The following is a 16,993-nucleotide window of genomic DNA, read 5'->3' on the forward strand; positions in this document are numbered from 1 at the left end:
TGTGGTGGACCAACAACAGACTGCTCAACACATCTTGAGTGAGTGCCCTGATCTCCGCCCCCAGGCTGACAACATGGACCTGACACACCCTACTCCACAGACTGTAACTTGGCTACAACAACAGTTACTGATGGACATTATTTAGCTGCTGCTGCCTCATAAGCAAGAAGAAGAAGAACCACTCTATAGGCGCGGTCAGATTGTCAAAAGATCGAGTTAACATTGCGATCTTTAAGATCTCGAAGTTTTGCCAGTGGGACCGCAAACTTCCCGCGAAACTTCCCACTCCAACTAGGGATCCTTCCCTTACTCCCTACCCGTCAAACTTCCGTTTGCGGGCGGTGTCTCCGGAGCTCGAGGCCATTGTCATGTACAGATGTGCATTGTTACGTCACAATCACTAGCCGTCGGACGGCTCGCTCTTTCTTCTTTCTGGCGCGCGCGTACCAATGACCCAAACTTCTTGATCCAAGTTTGGCTGCTTGTGTGACCCGCATGACAAAAGATCGCGAAGACTTCAAAAATCGGTTTTGAAACGGCTGAGATATCCAAAAATAAGGTGAAACAAAGAGATCCTAATAAAAGGCGTGGCCTGTCGCCTTTTATTATTATCACTTTTTTGGATATCTCAGCCATTTGAAAACCAATTTTCATCAAGTAAAACGTTGAATCCTTTTTAAAATTACATGCTCTTTCATATTTCATAAGAGGTTTCTCATTATCTCACTTAGGAATGTTCTCACTTAGTAATGTTCAAGACATTAATCCCACCTCAACCAGTAGGCCTACTGTACAGTCCCTTTTTGATAATTTGAGTTATTTTGCACACGGAAAAACAAACAAACAACGGTAACGAAAACATAACCTCCTCCCTTGGCGGAGGTAACTAGGGACTGAGTGATTGAGTGACTGCGAAATTTGTTTATATCTCATGTAATGCTGTAACTAGAAAAAAACGGGCTTCAAACGTTTGATGCGTTCCATTATTATTTTCTTGATACACGAACCATATACTAGTAACCTTTCTTGCACGAGTTTCTTTTACAAGGCCCTACTGATTGGGTTTGGTTTTTGTCATTAAGGATGCCATCGACAAGAGGGGGCGCCCTAACTTTACTCAGTAATCATATCTCGGCGCACGCGCGGCGGCGGCGTACGTCTGGCCACGCCAGCGTGCCCTTACATAAATCTCTTATCCTACCGTTGATTGGACAAAAAATAAAAAGTAATTAACCCTAAAATGTTCGTGAATTTTCAGAAATTCCGACTATCAAAGGATCATAATAACTTGTCTTCATTTCAGAATATTTTTATATGAAAAAAAATCCTAATTTAGTGAAATATCTCATTAGTATAGTACAGATTAATTATTATGTCTGTCACCCATTGTCGAAAAAATTGTACCCGTATCCAATCACAATCGAGTTCTAAACCAAGCGTTTCAATCGCCCTCCATTTCTATAAAGCACGTTGGACAACTCGAGGTGGTCCCATAAATTATCGTGCTTGTGGAGGTTGGACCTAATTTTTTGTATCGTGCATCATCGGTATTTCTTCAAAATGAGTTCCGTAGAACCATCAAAATTAAAAGTAGCAGAACTCCGCGCTGAACTTCAGCAGCGTGGCCTTGATTCAAAGGGCGTGAAAGCTGTGCTTATCGAACGATTGGAACAGGCCCTGATCGCCGAATCGCAAGCAGGAGCGGCCGCCGATGAGCCCGAAGCTGAGGGATTGGGTGACGACAACTTCGGAGACACTGGAGTTGAACTTGCCCAGGAAGCTCTGCCGGAAGCTGAACAAGGATTTGGGGAAGATTTCCAGCAAGATGACTATGGTTTCTCTGCAGATGGAGATGGCAATATGCAGGAGGATGATTTGCTACAAGGTTTAAACTTATTTTCTTTTTTAGTAGGATTTTCTGTAACGCTAGCAAAGAGATTTTTCTCCTCCCCACCACTAGAGGGCGGACTCTAGAATGGAGTCAGTGATTTCATGGGGGCCGCCATTGTACCACTTAGTAATGGCGGACTTTGCGTACTTAACGTCAATTACCGTATGATCGCCACTTGTGTGTAATTAATATCAGTTCGGGAAACCCACTCACAAGGGGGGCCCCTCTTTGTAACCCGTCCCCCTTATAAGTAACCCCCGGGGCACCCCTTATAAGGAGTCTCCACGATTTTTTGCAATGCAACGCGAAAATGAAAGGACTGCGGCAATTCGCTTGATTATTTCCATAAAGCTTCACAAGTTTCCTAGTTACTCACGAAATTTGAGCAAAATCGGTTCGAGGCATCATATCTAAAATCACGTACTCGGTCGCCACGTCTGCACTCAAGCATTGCCGCGCCGCCGCGCCTGGCGACACTCACGCCAGTAATCGCTCGCATTTCAGCATTCGCATGGGTCGTTGACATCGCATTTAAATCCATGATTTTAGATATGATGCCTTGAACCGATTTTGCTCCAATTTCGTGAGTAACTAGGAAACTTGTGAAGCTTTATGCACATAATCAAGCGAATTGCCGCAGTCCTTTCATTTTCGCGTTGCATTGCAAAAAAGCGTGGAGACTCCTTATAAGGGGTGCCCCGGGGGTTACTTATAAGGGGGACGGGGTTACTTATAAGGGGGACGGGTTACTTAGGCCAAGTAAAAAAAGAAACCAGTTTCTCGTCCTCGCGCGCATCGATTTTGGCCGCCGCATCGATTTTTTTACTATTTACTATTTTCAAAATGGCGCTGAAAATACCAAGAAATTCATAATTCTCGTCCCAGCCCGCTCCCCGCCAGCATCGATTTTCAGTTGCCGCATCGTCTTTTTTGATATTTACTATTTTTTCGGCCGCCGAAAAAAAAAAAAGATCGACAATTCACCTACCAATCGTGACGTCTCATTTCTAATTTTTACGCCTTGCGTCCTCTACTTAGCTGTAGACTGTAGTACAGCTGTAGCTTCTGTGTGTAGTGCGTATGTAATAACGCATGCATTTCACACTGCGAGCTCGGCCGATCGGCAAGAAGGAATGACCCACAAAGCAGTCGAACTGCACTGTAGTTGGATGGGCGGCGCGGCGGGCCGGCCTACTGGGCTGTGATGTACAGCGCACTCGGTACGTCGTGAACGCGATAGCGGCAACATTTTTGCGAACAATCGCTGATATTCCACGCATATTTCGCGCGTTGTTCGTATTTTTCCCCGTTTCTGATATTTTAAGCGGATGAATTGTACTGTACAAATGCTTGTGAGGATTGTACGGTATCGAGTTTGTATACATTTTCATGTCATTGTGACTATGTGCATGTGTGTGCAGTGTCGGAAGGTACGGTGCCAGCAGGGAGGTCCACACCTCCCTGGTGCCAGTGCAGTGGCCGTGCCGCACCGTATATCGGCAAAGTGTGCGTGTTTTGTAGCTGTCCAGGGTCCCCATCCCCTGGTCTGTCACGGCGATACATTCTATTTTGAAGAGAAAATGAATGCGCTTTTCCAGCAAATGTAGAATGATTAAATGGGTGTATCTACAAAATAAATAACTTTTCCACGGATTCTGGTTTGTCTCGTATTTCTGCGGGATACTTTTCTTCACGATGTAAATTCACGGACACAGCCATGAGTGGTATCATCTGTAGTGTGTACTGTTATACAATCATTCATCATCCAAATAATGAGTGATTATCAAATGTCTTTTTAGAACATGAAGAAACATCTTTAAACGTTTAATGCTAGAATGCCATATCAGTATCATTTTGACATCCATCTGCAATTGTACAAGCCAGTTTCCAGTTGAATGTGCTACAATTGTACTGTGAAGAACTGCAGATATACACACCCGCTGTGTGGACACAAAAAGTCACAAACACCAATAAATAAAGCAGTGTTTTGAATATCATGGAATTTATTTCTGTCGTACATTTGTTGAAAGACATGTTTTATACCTGTTTCAATTAATAGCACAATACATCAGAATTGCAAGTACACTGGTATCAGAAAAGCCATTACAACGCTAAATACCAGTATTAAGATGGTCATTTTCCCTTGACATCTGTAGTGGAAAGAAAAATCAAATGTATTTCTGCATGCATGAAGTTTCATTTCAAGTATGGCACATATATCTATTTGTTTGAAAATGCACAGAGTGCAGGCAAGACGTACACTTGGGACCTGGTCTCGTAACACAGCTACCAGAGTGATATTTCATTTCATAAATTGAATATAGAAAATTGTAAAGCCCTCTCTCGTTACCTTTCTCAGAATTACCGGACGAGAAACACATATTACTTTCATTTTGACGATCCTTGAAAAAATAGTAAGATATCAAATAGTAAGGACCTCCCTCATCGCCTTGCTCAAAAAACCCGGACGAGAAACTACTTTCTTTTTTTACTTGGCCTTATAAGGAGGGGCTCCCCTTGTGAGTGGGTTTCCCGAACTGATATGCACTTCTGGGTGGGCGAACTAATATCGGCACTGAATTAGTTCGCCACCCATAGCCTGCCACATATTATTAGCGTGTGTGTTATAACAGTTACACACACTTCAATGAAGGAGGCATTGTCGGTCACCGCGTTTGAAAACCTCCCTCAGTCTGCAACCTGAAATCCATTTTAATCAGAAACATCCTCGCATTAAAAATGGTTTGAACACCTCTTACATATGGTAAAATATATTTTGATTACAATTATTTGAGTTTTTACAGAGGAAAAAGGTGAATTACGAATGTATTTTGAGAGTGATGAAAATCCGTCGCCCAAGGTCATCTCCGATCGCCGCGCGCGTTACATGCGATGTGAATGTCTGGCGACCTTACCGCAATGGCGACCATACAGTAAGTGACGTTAGTATACATTTCTACAGCGCGTATTACGCAAACTGAAGTTTTACGCAAGTACGCACTTGATTTTGGCTGCTCCTCGGTTGCTCGTTTGCTAGCGTGTTAGCACGAGGGGTGAGCCTACCTCCTCGTTGCATCCAATGCTCCCCTTGCGCTCACAAAACAATGGTACAGGGCGTATGAAGACCCCGCACTCTAGCAGTCACGGAGGAAAATCTCTTTGAACGTTAGTTAGTCCAACAACTCAGTTCGGGCAACCTCAGAATTCAGAAGTTTTCCGATATCGGCAGTCCTGGCCAAAGCCTGCCGTAGAGCGCGCTCAATACTTCCGAATTCGGAAGTGTCCGATGTGGTAGCGGCCGTCGGCAATGCACGCTTTCATATTGCTACATAGCACTCGTGCGAGGCAGGAAGACTGACGGCGCAAAGCAAGGAAAAATCAGAGAAATTCATATCAAAATCAACATGTTTTTTTCGAATTTTACATACCTTGAACTTTGAAGTGTGGATTGTGGAATATCTGTCAAACTTGTAGGGTGAGTTGCTTTGAAAGCAGTTTAGAATTGTGATTATGGGTGAGAGTGGTTAGTTAGGTAAGAAGAAGCGTGCTGGTGTTAGCCAATGCGTGCCGAAAGCCGTTGCGAAAATCTACGAAAACTTCCGAATTCGGAAGTTTAACTTCCGAATTCGGAGGTTGCCCGAACTGAACTCCGAGGTTGCCCGAACTGAACTCCAGAGTCCAGCCGTAATGCCTTGGCGTCAATTAAATTGTCATATTAACGATTGTCACATTCATCATTGCCTCCGCCAAGGGAGGAGGTTATGTTTTTGTTACCATTGGTTTGTTTGTTTGTTAGTTTGTCCGTGTGCAAAATAACTCAAAAAGTTGTGCACGGATTTGGGTGAAACTTGCAGGGAAGGTTGAGAATGACACAAGTAACAAATGATTAAATTTTGGTAGTGATCCGTGAATTTTGGGGGAATTTATGAAGGATTGCATTGCGCCACGAAATGAACATTTCGTCGATGAAATGATCATTTTGTCAAAGAAGACAACATTTCGTCGGACGAAATGTTCATTCGTTACGAAATGTTCACTTCCTAACAAGATGGTCATTTCGTCGTTTCGTCGATGAAATGACTGATTTTGTAACGAAATACTTTGTAGGCCATGCGACACTTGGCGCCCCATATGGCAGCAGCCTGTCGCCCATAATTTGTCCATAACACCGTCAAAAATTCAACTACCGGCTACATGTAGAATTAGAAACGATAGTATGCCTTTGCGTGCGATTGAATTTTGGCAAGGGAGGTCCAACCTTGTTGTTTAGATAGCTGTGCACTCTGCACTCCAGGCAAGCCACACACACATGTGCCTTTGACTTTACGCACACACATATACAGCCAACTACACATCCACAAGCATGCTTTGCATGTGGTTGTATCCACATGGTCTTGCTTAATGACTTTGGTAGTTTGATACAGCCATACTCGTACACACACTGAGCCAGCATGTTTGTCTCTGCATTTGGATGCATGCCATATGGTGTGAAACTGAGAGGCTGTAAAAGACATGCACCAGGCCAAGGTTTGACTTCCTGTGCCAAAATTTAACTGAGCGCAAAAGCATACATTTCAAATGTAGCCGGCGATCAAACCTTGGTGGTGTGGGCGGCATATTTACATCACACACTACCATCACAATGGAAACGGCCTCATCTGACATCCAAAAAGCCATTGAAAGAAATTTCATTGGTGGCAAGACAATCTGCCTACTTGGCTATGCAAATGCGTATGCTCACATTGAGAAGAATGTGTGTACTTCGATTCTCCACAAACGAGATAGACAGGTCGGAAGGACATGTAGTGCCGTAAATGAAATTTTGGTACCCTGGCGTTCCAAATAGAAATTTTCCATTTTATTGATTTTTTTTTTTCAATTTACCGGTAATTTTTTGTTTATTGTACTATTTTTAATGCGTTCTGACCCAATATTCACACTTTTATCTCCTTGAAATGCATGGTCAAATTCTTACCAAACCCAGCTTGTATTTTGCTAGGATGATAGAATAAGTATTTGCACAAATGAACACTACATTTTATGCCCCACTTGAGGGGCCCCGGCCCAGCCAGGGAGCCCAGAGTCCTATAACTAGAGAATCTTTAAAAAATCTGACTATGAAAGCAGAAATACTTAAAATACAGAGTACATTTGTGAGTGAACTTCAAGTTTGTTTATGGCAGATCCAGGTGGCCCTCTGGGGCCATGACCAAATTGGGGATCAATTTTCATCTTCTTTCTGGAAACACATGGTCAAGTTTGCTACAAATTTGACAGGTATAATTGCAAATGTAATAGAATTATATGCAAATGGACACCATGTCCTCCTGGAGTCCCCCAAGTTTGCTGTTTTTCATGGGGAATACTTGGCAAGAATGTGTTGAAAGTGAACTTGTGATACTCCGGAGAGTGCAAGACCCCTGGATCTTGTTTTTTTGTTAAGACAGATTTTAAATCGAACAAAGTTGTGATCAAGGGGGACTTATGATTGCTTACATCAGTCGCTGCTCATGTACTGTATACGCTATAATTTTCGCGTACATAAATTTTCGCGAATTGCCGCTGTCACACATTTTCGCGAGTGGTTAAATTCGCGATTGGGGGACCAGAGAAAATATGAAGTGGCAAAGAAAGTGTGAATTTTCAACGATACTAGCAAATAAAAATGATACTAGTTATACACTGCATGAAAAAAAAAAACTTACCAAACTCTGCAAACTAGTAAGTTAGAATTCAACATTTTTGAAGTGGTTAAGTCCATTGCGCTAGATTTCTGACGAGTGGTCCCCTTGCGATAATGGATTGGCTCTCTACAGTGTTTGTAAGTAGACGTGGACGAGCGTAAACAAGCTTAGCCAGTATGGTCTGTTCGGTAAGCCGTGACATGGTATACTAGTACTGAAATGTTCGTATCATCAAAGCAAGGGATTCATTTTGGAAGGTAATATTTTCGCGTGTTGTTAATTTCGCGAATAGCTCCCGACTCGCGAAATTCGCGAAAATAAAACCCCCGCGAAATATATAGCGTATACAGTACTACAGGATCCAGATTGGACTCAATCTCTAATAGTACTAGTATTCACCAGGCGCAGCTACATGTAGGTATAGCTGAATGTGTGCATATTAAACCAGTGCTACGGAGTAGGAAGGAAATTAAAGAAAATTTATGGTTAAATGGACAAGCATGAAGCCACTGTAAGCAAATGAAGTTATCTAGAATGTCATGATGCAAGAAAAATGAGGTTATTTTCTTTGTGGTGGTGTGTGATGTACATTGCATTTTGACATGGCTGTATCCAGGTACATTTGTATGTACCAAGTACACTATGGATGCACATGCGTGTGGCTGAATGGTAAAGACATGCTTGTTGCAGTGAACACTGCCTATATGAATAATGTCCAGTGAATCTGCACTAGAGGTTTAGTTGATAACCTGTGACTTGAGAAAACTGATTAAACTAGTGAATGATGCCGACCCCTCATGGTTCACCCCAGGTGACTAGCTAGTCTGCAAATGGTATCAACCAGGCACATTGTGCCACATGCTTGAATAAACGAGTTAAACTGATTGGTGCAGTGTGAACAAGTATCAAATACAGTGCTAGATCCCTGGACCAATGTACTGTAACTTTGAGAGATCTAGAAATATGTTCTGCTGTAAGAAATCATCCGATATGCAGCCAATTTCAATGTGATCATGAAAGAATGATCAACTAAATTTGGATGATCTACAAAAATTAGGTTAGCTAAAAGCTGTAGATCAGCAGCTGCACTTATCAGTCGGCCATGCCACTCTGTACATGTATGTGAAGCGAAAATGCACGACCTGGCCCAGCACCAGTGATGCTAATTCATCTTCGACAATTTCCCAAAGCTGGTAGTGGTGGTGTAGGTACATACCTACTATGAAAATAACAATTCTATCCTTGCTTGGTTATTACTTTGTCACCTGCTTTCCAATCCTTGATGAGTTGGATACAAAGTGCTTGCTACTAATGCTAGTTGTCTTACAGTACTGGGTTGCTGTGAAATTTGATTGAGGAGTATAGTACATTGTAAGTGTAGTGAAGTGAATCAAGATAAATCTAACCCTTGCCCACATAGTTGGCTTCTGATAGACTAAGTCTACCAGCTAGTTAACACTTGGGAGGCAAATAGAGTGACAGCAACCAAAGCAAACAACGAGTAAAAAAAAAAAAAGAGATGAGACTGAATAGAGCAACTATGATAATGACAGCTATAACCTGCTCTAATGAGGCTGCTGAAAGAAAGTACAATGAAATGGTGCTGTTCGTTATTCCAAAGGTTCGCTATTCCGAAGGTCCGTTGTCTGAAGATTCGTTAATCCGAAACACAAATTCCCTATACCTAGAGGTTCGTTGATTCGAAAATGAAAAAGGGTTCGTTAATCCGAACATTTGTGGCGTTATTCCAAAGGTTCGTTATTCCGAAGATTTGTTAGTCTGAAAATGAAATTCAGAATAACGAACCTTCGTAATAATGAATCTTCGGATTGAAGAGCCTTTCGGAATAACAAACCTTCGGAATAACAAGCTGTAACCCAATGAAACATGATACATGAAAATGGCAGAAGGAAACACATGTTGCTGGCAAGACATAATGCCCAGGGCTTGTCTGTCATGGGCCTTTTGGGGTCAGCAAAAGTTGCATATAATTGTTCTGGAGGAGGATGTTGCAGGAGAGAGGAGGGGATACATAGAAGGAAGACCTGAACTTGCATACCCAATTTGGTGCTTTTATGGGCAGGGGGTTAGCCATGATGTGTGCAGCTGTATCAAGTAGTAGGAATAGGAAGTATAGCACAACAAACAAGGACATCATTTACAGTGTTCAAGGGGGAATGTTACATATAACCATATTACCATGCCTTCTTTGTCAGGACAGGGATTGAGAATCATTGATCGCTTCCTAAGTATTTCCTTAAAAACTCAAATTGAAGCAAACATATTCTGCATTGATTAACTCTTTCAGGGGGTGATGATGTTGAAGGAGGCGAAGGAGATGACCAGCTCTTGCAGGACCTGGACATTCCCCCTACCATGGAACAGCAGGAAATGCAAGCCGAAGCCCAGGAGCCTGCTCAGGAGGCTGAGCAAGAAATTCCTCCAGCAGAGCAGCAGCAGCAGCCAGATGGTGGGGCAGAGGCACAGCCAGAAAGTATGGACCAAGAACAAGCACCAGCTGGACAGGCAGAAGAGACCAGTGAAAAACCAGCAGAAGGTAGTGACCTGTTTTTATGTGTTTGAAATTGCATGCATGTACATGTCTGTATGCCAGTCCGTTTAGATCAAGACATCCATGTGTTAGATATGCATGTAGAATTGATCAGTTGAATCATCAAGAGGGTATGGCGCAAGAGTAAAAATTAGTCACACAGATGTACAAGTTCAGAAAAATGTTCAGCTGTTATTCCGTGAGTGCCCTTTTATAGAATAAGTTGACAAGTTTTACAGTTGATTATTATTTTTTTTCTTTTTCTTTGTTTTCCTTGAAATACTAATGCTTATTGTGAGTTGTGGTGAATTTGTAAAATGAATTTAAGGCTTTTTCATTTGATTTTATCCTACCAAGAATAAATTCTGTGTGGAAATCACCTAGACACACCATTGTGTTGAGTATTCATCACAAAATATTAAACTTATGTGATTTTGCATTTTCTCACAGCAGCAGATGAAAAGAAGGAGGAAGAAGACAAGGAGAGAAAGAGAGACATGGAAAACAGGAATAGGGATCGCAGAGTTCCAGGAAGAGACAGGTCGCCAAGAAGGAGGTAAATTTTACATTGTATTTCTTTTTCGACAAGTCAAAGTGCTCTAACAGGACCCCTTGGGTTGGGTAACTCATTATAGGCAGTTGGTGCTGTCCCTTTTGAGGCAACGCTGAGCCACAGAAATTCGGATTAATTTTTCCTTCTCTGCCATCCCTCCAACAGGGTTCTCGCCAGGAATTTCTTCACGCTTGTCGGCATTTATGCGCGCTGTTCTGGGGGTGGGTACGGGAGGGGGGTTCCCCCTCCCGCGCGAAGCGCGGAAGCCTTCGCTAATGCTCAATACAACACAGATAAATCGCCGCTGAAATGCCACTAAATGCGACATTTTCACGGAGATGTAATGAACGTTGTGAGGGGCATATTCTCACAGAAACAATGCAGAAACTCCATACCTTTTTTAGCGGCAGTTTCTAAATAGAGAAGTAGTTGCCGATGGTGGAGGTTACGATTTCTTTTAGGCCTTTCCTGTTTCACTGTTGCAATAATTAGCCGCCTCTGCATCGCAACAACGCGCGCCGTGTTGCTTTCTCGCCGTCTGCTCGACCACGTGGTAGGCCTATTGCATGCAGATGCGCGAGAAGCGATCGAGAACTTTCGGGACATCGTTGCACTTTCCTTTCTGGGTATACTGCGGTTGTTTGGCCATGACATCAAAGAGATATCATACAAAAATGTAATGATGGTCATTATTCCGAAGGTTTGTTTAATCATAAAATGAAACGATTCATTACTGAGTACTTCGAAGGTTTGTAATCGAAAACAACAACAACACCAAAGGTCGGTACTACAGATGAATGTTCAAAATAAAACTGATTTCGTTCGAAGATGAACAAGCATTTTTTCTTTATTATTTTCCGATCAACGAACCTTCAGAAAGGAATCTATCATCTATCATCGTTATTGCTTCAGAATAACAAACCTTCAGAATAAGAAAACACCCTTTTGGGGCCGTTTTTGTATTCCGAAATTATACTGGCAAAACATTCGAAATAACAAAACTGATTTCGTTTGGATATAAACGAATATTTTCTCCTTTATAATTTTTCTATTAACGATCATTCAGAATTAAGCATGTAGAGTATTATTTTGCCATTATTCTTTCGGAGTAACGAACCCTGAGGGTAAGAAAACTGTAACCGTTTTCATTTCTTCTTTATCGTTTTCCGATTAACGATCGTTCAGAATTAAGAATCTAAAGTATTATATCGTTATTCTTTCGCAGTAACGAACCTTCAGAGTAAAAGAAAACTGTAACCGTTTTGGGGCCGTCGTTTTATTCTGAAATTTCACTGACGAAAACGTTCGAAATAACAAAACTGATTTCGTTGTGAAATGAACGGACATTTTTTAAAATCATTTTTGGATTAACGAACCTTCAGAATAAGGAATATAGCATTATTTTTTCATTAATCTGTCGGAGTAACGAACCCTAAGAGTAAGAAAAGTGCAAACTGTTTTTTAGCAGTTTTATTCCAAATTTCACCGGCAAAACGTTCGAAATGACGCACTGATTTCGTTTTGAAATTTACGGACATTTTTCTTTATTCAATTTTCGGTTAACGAACCTTCAGAAAAAAGAATCTATTATTATTTCATCATTACTACTTCTGTCGGAATAACAGACCCTTATAGAGTACGAAAACACGCTGTTTTGTGCCGTCGTTTTATTCCGAAATTTCACTGACAGAAACGTTCGAAATAACAAAACTGATTTCGTTGTGAAATGAATGGACATTTTTTCTTAATCATTTTTTGGATTAAAGAACCTTCAGAATAAAGAATCTAGCATCATTTTATCATTAATCTGTCGGAGTAACGAACCCTCAGAGTAAGAAAACTGCAACTGTTTTGGGGCAGTCGTTTTATTCCAAAATTTCACTGGCAAAACGTTTGAAATGACGCACTGATTTCGTTTTGAAATTTACGGACATTTTTCTTTATTCAATTTTCGGTTAACGAACCTTCAGAATAAAGAATCTACAATTTATTATTTCATCGTTACTACTTCTGTCGGAATAACTGACCCTTAGAGTACGAAAACACGCTGTTTTGTGCCGTCGTTTTATTCCGAAATTTCACTGGCAGAACGTTCGAAATAACAAAACTGATTTCGTCGTGAAATGAACGGACATTTTTTCTTAATCATTTTTGGATTAACGAACCTTCAGAACAAAGAATCTAGCATCATTTTATCATTAATCTGTCGGAGTAACGAAAAAAAAAAAGAATCTTGGTGGCGATAACTGATGCTGGTGTAGAGAAAAACAAAGACAGCTCGCTCAAAAGATGCTTCCTTCTTTCAGTTTATTTTCTCCCCAGTCATTCCTATCGTTCTCCTCCCATGAACCCCTGCCATGCAGGGACGATGAACAAAACAAAATGTTACCGATGCTGCAATGCAAAAAAAAAAAAAAAAAAAAGAAACACGTCCTCAAAGCAAATTATCTACACTTTTCAAGTTGAACAAATTGGTGTTCGTAATGAAGAATAAAAAAAGGCACGACCTCAAGCAGTGGGGAAACTTGATATCATGGCTCGTGGAAATTTCCATGAAATTTCCACGAAAGCGGTGTCAGATAAAGAATGTCGCGCGTACTGCCACCTTGCTTCAGTGGTCGTAAACAGCGTGTACATAGCATGTAAACCAACTGGGAACATTGATGAATGATCATCATTTATTTTCTGCCCGTGAAGGCCCCCTAACCCACCTTTTTACAAACCAAGCCAGAAGCACGTGGAGCATTACGTATACGTTGAACTTGAAAGACCATCATGACAGAATTACTATAAATTTCGGCCCGGAGAAGGAAAATGGAATATTCACGAATGACGTTTACAAATCCATAGATATTGAAAAGGCTAAAATGGAACGCATGGCTTTTTAGATTTAAAAAAAAAAATAACCCACTGAAACTACCAAAACCTAAATAACAATTTGCATTTGCTTACTCCATCGCACATTCTTTTTTCTTTTCTTTTTTTAACGAAAAATGGAGTTAATTTTCTCTCTGCGGCAATGCTTTGAACGCATCTAATTTTGCGTCATTGCCGATGGCCAGCTTCCTAAAGAATTGATACGAATCCTTTCAAATATACGAAACAAAGTCTAAAGATCCTGGATCCTGGCTGTGAATTTCGGTGGTATTATAAATCCTGCTCACTATCAAAATCTAATCATCTGTTCCTTGCACCATTTTACCAACCAACTGTTCCTGAAAATTTCATCCTAATCTGTTCCCAAATTTTGACTTATTTTGCGAATAGAGAGACAGACAGGCAGACAAGCTAACAAACAAACCAAAGCAGCCAAAAAAATAAATACAACCTTTGGTGGAGGGGGCATGCATTTCATATCGTTTGTTTTTGCGTAACCCGACAACAAGCGTGACAACAAGCGAGCACGTGTCAGCCTTCCTCAGCCTCCTTCAATTCGGCCTCCGACCCTCTCTTTCCGTCCTCTCTCTCCCTCTCACCATGGACCCTACCCATGCTCTCACAATACACTGTACCGTTGTACATGCAGGAGGCTGTAAGTGGCCGGCTGGATGCTTGTGCATGTGTGTGTGGATCCCAAATCAGAGCGCATGTGAGTGAGGAAGTGTGTGATGTGGTGTGTATCAGCAGGGAGGTGAGACCTCCCTGGTATCAGCTAGTACGTCGCTCTGTTGAGCCGCGTTGTTGTGATCGGTGCGGTGACTGCGTGGGTAAATTTTTTGCGCTTGTATAAGTATGTAAACTGCTGCTGCTTTCATCATCTAGCTTCTTTTCTAGCCAGATAATGAAGACTGAAAAAGGCGAGAAATTGGTCCGAACTTAGCTCGTCAAGCAAGGTACCCTTGTCGGCAAGTTCACGCGTGGTGTTACCCTTGTCGGCAAGTTTTACCCTTGTCGGCAATTGCTTCTTCAAACCGCACGCTTGTCGGGGCCGACAAGGGTGATATACGCTGGCGAGATCCCTGCTCCAACCCAAAGGATGTCAGAGGCATTATTAGTTCATGACAAGAGTGGAATATTTATTCCTCAGCCCAAAGAGTGACAGAGCTATTCTGTTATCAATTTGTTAATTTGTTCCATCAAGGTCTTACTATCCCGAGTTGAGAAGAAAACGTTCAGTTGATTTTGATGGGCTGGCACAGGAATTCTACCTTTAGTCTTCGGAAGAAAGCCTCCACCCTGAAAGTTGCTGGAGGCATTTCTCAGTCATGTTAAGTGTGGAGCATTTATTTCTTTGCCCAAAGGTTGACAGAGGAAGTATGTATTCAGGTTGTTTGTCCACACAAACCAGACCTTGTTGCCATGCGTTACAAGAAGCCATTCAGTGGATTACGGTAAAGGACCAAGGATTATTAAATTTTGGATGAAAATGACATTTTTCAACAGTAACTGCGTACTGTGTTTTTTTTTTTTAAAATCACATGCATTTCAATTTCACAAATTTCATGAGAACCAAGATTCACGAAATTAGAATGCTTACGACAGTTCTTGTCTGCACAATATGCATTGAATGCCAGTGGCAATTTGAGACAATTTCATGGAAAAAGGCCGTCAGCTCCAATTTGCATAAATTTCATGCCACAAATATTTCTTGCTTTACAGGATAGGAATTTTCAGTTGTAAGATTATAATATGGTAAAAATGAATTAGCAGGTATCTACATGAAATGACAGTGATGGAAGAAAAGGTCAAAGCTCCCTGTACTTGTTGATATTTTAACTTTTAGAGGCATTTCCAGCATTTATTTAAACTTGTAAAATAAGTTAATGGACAGGATAGAAGTAAATTGAAAGGTTGAGTTCTTGACATAATTTTGCCTCAGAAATTAATTACCAGCCGCAAGTGTAGTGTGAAATGTTCAGTGGTGGTATAAGTTTCTAGACAAGAGTAGAATTAAAGGGACAGTCATTTATGAAAGATAGTGGTATGTTAAGGTCAGAGGTCACTGCACTGTGCTTTCAAAAATTTTGTCAACCCATAACTTCAGTTAGGAATATCCAGTGATATTAGCTGGTTAAGGAGGACGGAAATGTATTGATTGCCAGAAATGACAGGTGAAAGGTCAAGACTGAAAGTCTCCAAGCTTGGTTGCAATATCCTTTTGGCCATGAATTCATCTTGTTAAATCCAATGATGTCATTTTGTAGAACAGAAATAGGTTGTAACATATTTCTTTTGTGCAGAGAGGTTATTCGGTAAGGTTAATCCTTGGTCAGGGGACAAGATAATTAATTTCATCAAAATGTAAATGCAGGGCCATGATTAATGTACATGGCAGATATAATGATAGCATCAGGTGCAGTGGCACCGCAGTCGACCGCAGGAAGTAGAATTGCTTGTTTCCTTTTTCCATTCAAATGCATTTGCCACTCATTATACCAATAATTAATGTAATTTACTGCTTTTGACCTTCAAAAGTGCTGATGTTCAGAGAAAAGATTAGAATATACACATACCTTCGCAAATCAGTTACCTACAGAACTGAGAGCCCTGTAGGGGAATTTGCCTTTGGTATACAAGTGGACTCTGTGGATCTTGTCTTTATATCATTGCCCTACAGTGACACCATAAACTATTGTATTCTTATCCAGTGACGACAGCACCTGGATTTAACCAAAACTTCACAAATTTGTAGCTTTTGCGTGGATTGTCCTATTTTCCTCAAGTTTCGCTGACAATATACTCACAATATATCATTTCCATGTTTAACCTTTCCCTTTAACTTAGTGCTTTCTGGTGTGTTCATGTACCAGCTAAAAATAGGAGAGGAGTTGTAGCGGATACAATGTAGTTGGCAACTTGCCAAGTGGGTTTTCCCTAGTGAGAACAATGTCAAGTGCCATGTACTTTCAGTTCCTCTTCATAAAAGGAAACAGGAAGAGGTGATTATATTGTTTGCCAGTACTATGCCCACTGTATGCTGGCAGGGTTGGCAGCGTTATTTTAATGCATTGCTGGTCACATAGACATTGTACTGATTGCTCACATATTTCTTTGCATGTGCAGAACCCCACCACCTGTGGTCATGGAGGAGGATGATGATATTCCAGACACACAGTGTGTTCTCAGCAAGTGTAAGTTTGTTATCAGTTTTCCCTAGAATGTGAAATGTGAAATCAACCTTTCAGTGATAAGAATAAATGAGAGAAATTGAGGAAGTAATGTGCTACTCAAGTATGATATTCAGGTGCAATGTGAGAGCATTCACAGTGTGTTGAATTGCCATGAAGAGTTAGGGGTGACCGGTCATGCAGCGTGGATTGTGCATGTACCATGCTTGTGTGTGCTGTAGGCAGTGTCACCTAAAGAGTTGTTTA

General features: G+C 41.2%; 1 protein-coding gene across 2 annotated transcripts in view; it reads left to right on the forward strand.

Moving 5' to 3' along the window:
- Window positions 1-1,461: 1,461 nt before the first annotated feature.
- LOC139719380 (uncharacterized) overlaps window positions 1,462-16,993 on the forward strand; it is a 34,267-nt gene continuing 18,735 nt past the window's right edge. Inside the window, exons 1-4 of one of the 2 annotated variants that reach the window (XM_071630798.1) lie at window positions 1,462-1,885; window positions 9,884-10,132; window positions 10,577-10,682; window positions 16,683-16,750. In XM_071630798.1, coding sequence (XP_071486899.1) covers window positions 1,561-1,885; window positions 9,884-10,132; window positions 10,577-10,682; window positions 16,683-16,750 — 748 coding nt within the window. In that variant the 5' untranslated portion in view covers window positions 1,462-1,560. The remainder of the gene's footprint in view (window positions 1,886-9,883; window positions 10,133-10,576; window positions 10,683-16,682; window positions 16,751-16,993) is intronic. The other variant, XM_071630799.1, reaches the window with a different exon arrangement.

The sequence above is a fragment of the Diadema antillarum genome, unplaced genomic scaffold (assembly GCF_040938485.1).
Source record: "Diadema antillarum isolate AM-2024a unplaced genomic scaffold, OU_Dant_1.0 scf00000109, whole genome shotgun sequence".
Taxonomy (NCBI): domain Eukaryota; kingdom Metazoa; phylum Echinodermata; class Echinoidea; order Diadematoida; family Diadematidae; genus Diadema; species Diadema antillarum.